The 9,999-nt window shown below is 33.7% G+C and overlaps 1 protein-coding gene across 1 annotated transcript; it reads right to left on the bottom strand.

The window, feature by feature from the left end:
• Positions 1-1,594: 1,594 nt before the first annotated feature.
• LOC149262204 (aquaporin PIP2-5-like) lies at positions 1,595-2,159 on the bottom strand. Its single transcript, XM_089383576.1, has 2 exons — positions 2,003-2,159; positions 1,595-1,911 (listed from the first exon to the last, which is right to left on the bottom strand). Exons 1-2 carry the CDS (start codon positions 2,105-2,107, stop codon positions 1,801-1,803), a joined length of 216 nt encoding a protein of 71 aa, XP_089239702.1. The 5' UTR covers positions 2,108-2,159; the 3' UTR covers positions 1,595-1,800.
• Positions 2,160-9,999: the final 7,840 nt, after the last annotated feature.

Raw genomic sequence — 9,999 nt, forward strand, 5'->3', positions numbered from 1 at the left:
GAGGAGGCTAAGCCTCAGCCAAAATTTTGGTTTGAAATAGTTACTCAAATTCTTCTTGATCAGTAGCCTATCAGGGTTGGAATTTGTGATAACAGGACCTACTCCCTGTCTCATATTTTCTCAATTAAAAATATTCCTTGTCGTCATATTTCTGTGAAAAAAGTGATGAAGTCACTCAACATCTCACATCGTCCCGCAATGATTAACGTGGCATTCTAATCTCCACTTCTTGTTCTTGAAGTCTATAAAGTGTTGGGAGAGCTCTCCGATACCCATAAACCGACCTACTCCGTAGGTAGAGGAGAAATTTAAGTGTTTGAGTGTCTGAAGGTATGCAGAATCAATGGAAATGGCAGCTGGAAGATTAATCACTTATTTTCTCCCCTTTATTCTTGTGCTTGTGCTTCTTGTTCTTCCTCCCAGTCAGTGTTCACAACTATGGTTGCTCATCATATTAACATCAATGGCCAGAACACAAATGTGATTGGAATGACTTTGGCACTCTTACTGGTTGTGTTATTATTGTGGTATTTCGGATGTTGTTTGCATATCTGTATTTGAAGTTCCTCAATATTGCTTCAATTGTTGCCTCTTCCGAAGAGACGACTTTAACAATAAATACAGTATCATGTCTAGGCGATGGTTTCGAATTCACCAACTAAATTATAGTGTAAACAATATTCATGCAATAAGTTAATGATTAATTTATTATTTTTCTATATTATTTTTTGATATAGAATAATATGGTATTTTACAAATAAAATGAAAAGATAATGAATATAATTCTCACTTAATAGTGATTATTATTTGTTAAGATCAGTGATTATTATTTGTTAAAATCCAACATCTGTTACTTCCAAATAAATCTACACCAATAATTAATTCACTATATTTCCATTTTATTTATTGAATAATACTTAACCGATAAAATGAAAAAACAACAAATCAATAATTCACTCACTACATGGTGGTAAATAATTATTATTTACCAGTCTCATACTTACTGCTTCCAAATAAATTAGTCAAAATCTAGCACCCACTGCTCGGACTTGAGATAGTCAACCACATACTATGAAAGGACTCAATACACCTTTTATGTCTATGTCTGCAATACCTCTACCATTTTATTTGTAACATTATGTAACAAGGAGCCACTGCCGTGGCGGTAGTCCCTGTCGGGGTCTGCAGGGAACTTAAAAGACGTGCCAACCTTGCAGAAACTATATTTAACTTTGCCTTTGGATGAATGCCTATATAATCCGGTTAAAAGAAAAGAGATTCAAATACTATTATTTGCTTCCAATTACTAACTCTACTAACATCACTGAGGATAAGAGGGGTTGCCTTCCATCATAATACATCTCATCTGGCAAAATAATAATTGATAGAGGTAACCTTCACTTTGGAATTTTTGGGCAAAGAAAATACGATAGCCATGAAAATGCCAAATAATGACAAGAATAGCACTGTTTATAAGACATAATCCTGACATTTCTGGGCAAAGAAAATACGATAGCTATGAAAATGCCAAATAATGACAAGAATAACACTGTTTATAAGACACAATCCTGAAATTAGAAATGTTTGGCGGACAAAATACGATTGGAATCAACTTGCCAAATAAGGACAACAATACTTTTTGCCATCGTATCAAATTTATTTTAGCATCTATTGATGCCTATTCTAAGATTAACATCCGGCGTACGTGAAATATTGGCCCCTCAAAACATACAACATCTAAAAGCAAACACAATTTTTACAACACAAATGCATCCGCATGAACAAAGTCCAGTTTCTGTATTAAACATTGTTGGGTTCCTTGCTGTGCCATTTCAGGGATGCTCGGATAACGTATTTGTGAAATGCAGCAGCTACCGTAGCTCCAATAAGAGGACCAACCCAGAAGATCCACTGCAATGTAAGAATCAAAATTTAATTCCATAAAATCTGCAATACTGATAAATAGAAAACAACAGAAAGGAGACTATTATCCTCTTCTTACATGGTCGTCCCAGGATTTCTTATGGCCATAAATCACGGCTGCTCCAAAGCTTCTGGCAGGATTGATGCCCGTTCCAGTGATGGGAATGGTTGCCAAGTGTACCATGAATACAGCAAAACCAATTGAAAGCGGAGCCAAAGCCTGCGCCAATCAGTATATTAGCATCTATTAATAGATTAAATAATCAGTGTATTATACATAATAATAAAATTGCTTACTGCATACACGTTCAAGAAATGGACAATGATAACGTACAGGATACATAATTCTACATAGTACTCAGTGAGGCTGTTGGAAGTTATACGACTGGAATAGCTCGACATGCACCTGGCATGGCTCAACTCCATTGTTGGAAGTTATGAAACTGGCACAATTTGACATGCAACTGGCACCGCTAATTAATAGAAACCAGCTCTGAAAAACATCTAGTATTAGAAATAATAGGTTTTCGGAAAAGAAAGAACAACGTACGAAGCAGCAGAAAAGATCTAGTACAAATAAAGAGCCTAATGCTAGTATTTTGTGAAAATTGATTGTTCAATTACATTGTCCATCTTTTTTCCGAGTTGCTAACAGTGGGTCAGAATTCTTCGCGGATCTCTTATTGCTTTCTTAAACACGATCCTTCTCAATTCCATCTTTATGTCGATTGCAAACATTGAAAATATTTTGAAATTAAATTGGGACCGACAGGAATGAGGTCAATTTTTCTTTCCTCAATTCTATTTAATCGATTTCAAAATATTCTAGAAATTAAATTAAATTAAATTCTTAATTATCCTAGTTTTACTATAAAGCATAACATATCAACGCATATATTTTGATGCTTTCATTCTGTGTGTGATCCAGGGATCAACTAGTGGTGTGATTTGTCATTGTTATGTATATTGGAATGGGATTATTCCTTGTAATATTATAGGTATAGTGTTTATTTTAAGAATTTGTTTTTAATATTTAGGGGTTGATTACATTTAAATGGATTTGAAAGATTTTTTTAATTAGATTGTATGATTGTAAAGATAAGAAAAGTTCATTCAAAGAAGAGATATGGAAAATGAAATATACTTATGTTTTATGTAATATTTTTTATGTTGTAGTTGAGGGATATTGTAATACCTATGCTGCACAAACATTTATTTTTCGTACCAAGTTTTATGTATTAGTTTAAAAAAATTTACTCTGTTCAATACAGTTTGTTAAAGGATTAAGGTTGGAAACCCATAACTTATTGTTATTTTTTTATTAAGGAATTTAAATAGTTTGTTAAAAGAAATGAAATAGTTACAAAACTCTTTACTCTGTTCAATACAGTTTGTTAAAGGATTAAGGCTGGAAACCCATAACTTATTGTTATTTTTTTATTAAGGAATTTAAATAGTTTGTTAAAAGAAATGAAATAGTTACAAAACTCTTTAGCCAGTTAGAGACAGTGGCCCATCTTTCCCCCTCAAAAAAGGGAAAAGAATAGGAAAGAGGCGAGGGAAAAGAATAGGAAAGAGGCAACACACAAAAGTAGGAGAGGTTGCTCAAAAGTAGGAGAGGTTGCTCAACGCTAGGGTGGGAAAGAAATCTTTGGCTAACAGTTGAACTGGTATGCAAGGCTGGACTGTAGTCCTTAAGCCCAAGGCACCAGACTATATTATGCAAGGCTACACTGTAGTCATCAAGCCCAAGATACCAGACTGTATTCACCCAATAACTGGCCCAATAACTGTCAGGAGCGAGAAGTGCTCAGCGGGGGACTTAGTTGCTGGGTGGTGAGACCTTCAAGAAAATACAAAGTATCTATATAGAATTATATATAGGCAGAAGCAGATAAGTGACAAACTCCATGATTATTATTCATTCCTAGAAAAACATTACATAACCAAGAACACACGATTATCATCATAACCATATTATCAAGTATATTCTGTAGTTAAGTAGATTCTATTGTTTATTATGGTTAAGTTTTCATGATTAAGGCAAAGTATTGATATTATATTGTTAAACAAATGCGCTGGAATATAAATACTGTTAATTTTATTACTAGTCTAACATGCTTACTCATACGTTCCGTAATATACATAGCTCTAAACAGTTCCAAGCGATAACAGGGAAAATGATTTCAAAACCCCTTAAGATAATTCTTTTACCATCAATTCTGAGATAATAGCAACAAAAATAGTTTAAGAATTATAAGAAAAAAATACTCTCTAATATCTACAGTAATTATTTAATGAAAAGAAATACCATCAATTCTGAGATAATAGCAACAAAAATAGTTTAAGAATTATAAGAAAAAAATACTCTCTAATATCTTAGAACAGTAATCCCAAGCATAACACCAAAATTTACAAGACCGTTCGAAATTATAATTACATTAACCTAATCTCTTACATTATTACTTCGAAAAAAATAATTATTTATTTATTAGGGTTTAGTTATTAAGATTAGGGTTTTGATTACATAATATTTTTAAGATTTATATTTATATTTATTACTGAAAAATTGAAACATTAATGTTAACCTATACTGTCTATGTTTACTAATGTAATTATGATAATATAATTAAAACAAAAACTATTATATTTCTATATCTCATAACATCAGACCTAAAATCTGTGAACTAAATGTGTAATTGACAGTTGAAATTAATTTGATTTTAAATTTTGATTAACATTCCAAATATTTTGAAAATCTATATTCAAGATAAAGATAGCCATAGTAAACAATCCCTTCTGCTATGTTGAAAATGTTACAATTTGGATAATTACATTTGGTCGTCTATGATTTTTTATATTACATCTGCATTTTAGTAACTCCATACTGCATTTTGACTCGTGGAATTTTGATTTTCTTTTAAGTGGAGTTTTGAGTCATCGCTATTTGATTTTTTTTAAGTGGAGTTTGAATAAAATTTCGAGGAAAAATTCGGTTTACTCTAAGTTTAGCTTCATTGAAAGTTGTGTTATATGAAAAGATATAAAAATCTTCCTTGCAGCAATTTGAATTTATCATTTTGACATTTTTTGCTGGGATGTGAACAAAATTTTGAGAAAATCTTTTTTATTTTAATTAGGGTAATTTTAAAAAAGAGCATTTCTGTATTAATTGTAGATGTTGAAAATATTTCAGAATTAGAACCCAAAAAAAATAACAGTGAATTGAAACGACTATTCTTAAAAATCTCTAATAAATTCAACGCTTTCTAATACTAAATTTGTCCCTATTACAAATTCCGAAAATATCCCAGAGATATAAAAACCAAAGAAGGCTACCTGCTGATCAGCTGCCTGTCTGAGTTTCCAGTGTCTGCATAAACACTATCGAATTGACTACAATATGAGCTAACCGGTTCCGTGCTCTGCACCACTGACGATTCCATGCTATAAATGAGAGAGATCGTAATGTTCCCAACGGAGGTGGGGTCTAAACGTGAAAAGTCCTTATCAAACAAAGGAAATATCCCAATAGAGTGCCAATGCACCCTGTCTACGAAAACGAAAATTTAATAATGCGGTACAATTACAGTATAAGAACTTAAGAGCTAGCCGTGCTTCGGTATAAAGCCGGCAACCAACCCGAACAGCTAAGCTACCAAAACAACTAAAATACTTATGACATTAAACAAGACCGAAGGAAAACTCTTCAATTCGCAAACCGCCGGAGGATTTCATGGCAGAACCAACCTGAGGACAGAAGATGAATTTCCCTGTTAACAACCCACCCATCTGAATCCGCACTTTTGGAAAAACGCATGACAAACTGCAATGGCAAGTTAGAAGTTAAAGCCATCTGAGATTCTTAAACAATATTAAACCGGAAGAAAAACCGAATGCTACAAGCCCCTTCTTACCTGTGAAGGAGCCGCACCGGACAAGGGAGAATCGAATACCTGGAAGAACCATGCAAAAGTTAGTGCCTGTGCATCTACTCAGGCTGGGAGAAACAGAGGAATACCCATTTCGAAACTCTGAAAAAACCCTTACCTCTGCGGGAGGGCCATCCTCTTATCGTTGTGCCTCTGCTGGAGGAAACAAGGTAGTAGTTGGAGAACGTGGCTGCAAACAAAGACAAATAGATTAGAGGTATTCGTTCAGGCGATGAATCAAACCCGAAGGTAGAGTGTTGACAGTGTATTCCCTTGACACCAATGGAACGTACTTCTATCTCTAATCGGAATTGAACAGACTGGAGCTATAACTCATAGACATCCACTATTTACCTCATAGGGTTGGGTTACTTCATGATATTATACACAATCTGCTGCAAGCCACAGTTGGACACCTTTATCAATGTGCCTACATGCAAAAACACACCTGGCCTCAAACCTGCATGCAGAAGCACAGTTGTCCTCAAAATAAAACCTAGGATATGATCTTCAAAAAATTATATAACGAGTTTAAAGGTCGAACTTAGGTTAAAACGACAAAGTAAATGCATTGATCACTTAAATCTAAAACGAGGTTGCAAAATAAAACTTAGTATACGATCTTCAAAAATTTATATAACGAATTTAAAGCTCGAACTTAGGGTAAAATGGCAAAGTAAATGCTCTGATCACTTCAATCTGCATTGGTATAAGCGAAGCTTGCAATAAGAGGTCCTTTTTTGCCCAGCCAAAAACTTTGGTTAAAATCTTGATAGACTAAAATTGTCATTTTAAAACATTGGTTAAATCATGATAAGGCAAAAAAAAACATGGTCAACTAATGGATTAATGGGCGGTCAACGATCTATCGATCGCTATAGTCCAGGCAGGGACTAATAATATTGCTATAACAAATAAATGAGAAATTGTTAGATATGTATTTTCTTATTTGTTGTTAATTCCTTTTTGTTATATTTTCATATTTTGTTGATCAAAATTTTTTGCCATCTAATTTAAAAAATTATAACACTCTTACTTTTTCTTTTTAATTTCTATTAATAAATATTGCATACGACTCAAATATTATATCATATATTATTTTATTATTACAATGATAAGAAAATGTGAGTACTGAAAAAAGGATAAGAAAATGTGAGATAATGAGTAAAAAATTATAACACTCTTACTTTTTCTTTTTTATTTCTATTAATAAATATTGCACACGAATCAAATCTTATATCATATATTATTTTATTATTACAATGATAAGAAAAGGTGAGATAATGAGTTTGCTGCTCAAAATTAATCTCTTATATACACGGTGTCATTGTTTCATGTATTTTAAGAGAGGTTTATAATGTTTATGCATGAATTTGTTTCGTTGAACTTTTTCCATATTTTATTAGTTCTGGTTGTAGGTAGTATTGGGTTTATTGTAATCAGAATGGTGGCGCTAATATTAATTTGAGCTAGTTATGGTCACAAATAAAGAAAGTTTTTTGGCTGCAGAATATTTTTCATAGTGAAATCAAGTTTTTTTGCTACAAAATATTTTCCATAGTGAAATCTCTTTTCTCTATTCTATTTGGCTTTTTCCAGAGGCAGACAGGCTATAACTTTATGTTATATTTATTTTTTTCAAATATTTTCAAATTGAAACTAATGCCAACATTAGTTTATTAGCATTAAATATTTAGTTTTTGATGTGCCAATGTTATGGTGTTATGGTTTGGTAATATATATGTCTTTTCGTACAAGCGACAGGCCACACCACATGTACTACTTGTCAGCAAGCCATTTGCATGTACTAGTTTTCAGCCAACAAGCCATCCGCATGTACAACTTGTCAGCGAACAATGTTTCTGAAGTAGCCAAGCTCTAGTAAGGTGAGGTAGGTGGGAACCAAATTGCATAACAATACAATGCATGTGCTACCTATGAATAAGACATTTAATTTGACAAACAAATACTCAAATAAAATTGAACAATGGGACAATATAACTCATGCTCTAGTCTTTCGAAAATGGAGTTCTCAGGGACAGTGCAGGGTCTTTCAACCACCGGCATGAAACCCTACTTACATCGTGTTACAACAAGAAGGATTTATTGAGAATGATGAGAGGTCGAGGGATCAAGAAATGGTAGACGTCCATAAAACCACCATTCCATTTTCCTTCATTGATCTGTATATTGATGGAAAGGAAGCATAACAGAATGCATAAAGACCGGTCCAAGTGGTGACTCCACCCCACAACAGGAAGGAAATGGAGCGCAACTACCATTAGTTATTCATCGAGAAATAATAAGGAAAAAATAAACTTACTTGGTTTATCGTATCCAAATTCTTCAGGCAGATAAATATCTTTATCGTCCCTCTTAGACAGAGTCACAACATTCATAGAAAGACCAGGGTTTGATCTAGAAAAAGATTTTCTGGCTACTCACCATTTTACCCAGCACCATGCAACAACTTATCCATCTGTAGTAGATTCGGTTGATGCATATGTTGATCCAACAAAATTTGATGTCGTTTCAGGGTTTCGGGGCATCCAATTCATAATTCTCTAATCAGAGCATCCTACATAAACTTTTTGAATACCCTACATACCCTTTTTGAGTGGGTCTATCAGACAAACACTCTTTCCCTTTCTTAGCAGGTCTATCAGATAAACACTCTTTTGCCAAGCGCCATTAATGGCCTTTAGCTATAGAAATATTGTTCCCCCAGATATATGGTGTACCAAATATTAGTAAGTAGTTTTCATTTCACCCTTGTTCCATAGGAAAGATGAGTGCAGTGTAGACGAAATAACATAGTGGATAAAGCAACATATTGAGCATGTTTGTGATCTTTGGTGGACCAAAATATCTTTATTTCATCGAGCGGGGAGAGTAACTAACACTATTGTTCCCAACTTGCATTCCTATTTTCATTCCTATTAAATAATACAAGGGTTGTTAATATTGTAAAACAATTGTTGCTACCTCTGCACTAATTATCCCCACCCATTATAGCCCTCTCTTACTACTCATCAATTGGTTTAAGGTCATTTGCAAAGACTGAATATAAACCATTGCAACTAGCTCTGGATAGTTATTTGGGAAATGTGGTTCGAAATGGCTCTCACGAACAAGCCCAAGCCATACTCCTTGTGAGTGCAAGAATGATCCACTAGGGTATCAGTGTAGACTCTAGCACAATATAATATATCAATGAATTGTCATAGTTACACCTCACGCAGTGAACTAAAAAACCTTGGGCTGTCCAAAATCTGCACTCTGCTAGTATTCACACTTCATTGTCATAAGATGCCTATACTAAATATTTCCTGAATAAAAAGAGTCGAATTCCCCATCTCCTTTTAATGCCTCCATTGAAGTTGGTCACCTCTTCAAGCTCTTTGTAACATAAAAATGGCATACACACAAAATCCTTAACATATTATAGTGAAGTAGTGGACTCCACGCAGTAGGGGCAGGTGGATTGCATCCAAGCCCACGTACCCACCCAAGCATTCATCTATTTATTTTTTTATTTTAATTATGTTTTATTTTTTTAATTTGAACGTAACTTTATTTATTCAGAAACAAATAATAGTTGGCGTTGCATGCGGTGCACCTGTCTACCTCAGTGTTTCAAGGTATCTAGATAATAACATGAACATAGAAATGTAGGACGTTTACCATGACATTTTCTATGTTTTTGCCTTGATGCCTTGTAGTACTCTACCTGCAGTTGCAAACTGATGTAGCTACAACATTTGTTAGTGATGTAATGTTTCAGTGCCCAGACAGTTTTTCCGTTGGATTCTGATTTCTTTTTCACTGGAATCTAACTTTTATGATTTTAGATGTAGATATCATAAATTTCATGGATAGTTTACGAAGACTGATGGATTTTCTTGGATTTACCTTTTAGCCTTTTTGGGTTCCATTGTGTGGAAAATATTCATTAAACTCTAAAAATGAAAAGTTAAAACCACTTCATTCTAGATCTAGTTTTGTTGTTTTTCTTTGATTCTGAGTGGGCTTTGTCTATTTTGTCATTTGGCTGCTTGTATTTTTGGCTTTTACTGAGAATAAATACCTACAAGAAGAAAAAAAAAACACTCTTTTATTCCTTTGTGGCACCAGTTCTTTTGTT

The sequence above is a fragment of the Pinus tabuliformis genome, chromosome 6 (assembly GCF_031772625.1).
Source record: "Pinus tabuliformis cultivar Carrire ecotype Pingquan chromosome 6, CPIR1, whole genome shotgun sequence".
Lineage (NCBI taxonomy): Eukaryota > Viridiplantae > Streptophyta > Pinopsida > Pinales > Pinaceae > Pinus > Pinus tabuliformis.

Bases quoted from the DNA above. Each gene is read 5' to 3' on its own strand.
- LOC149262204 (XM_089383576.1), bottom strand. From the start codon at position 2,107: ATGGTACACTTGGCAACCATTCCCATCACTGGAACGGGCATCAATCCT. The intron at 1,912-2,002 runs GTAAGAAGAGGA...CTTACATTGCAG, and splicing joins AGAAATCCTGGGACGACCAT to TGGATCTTCTGGGTTGGTCC.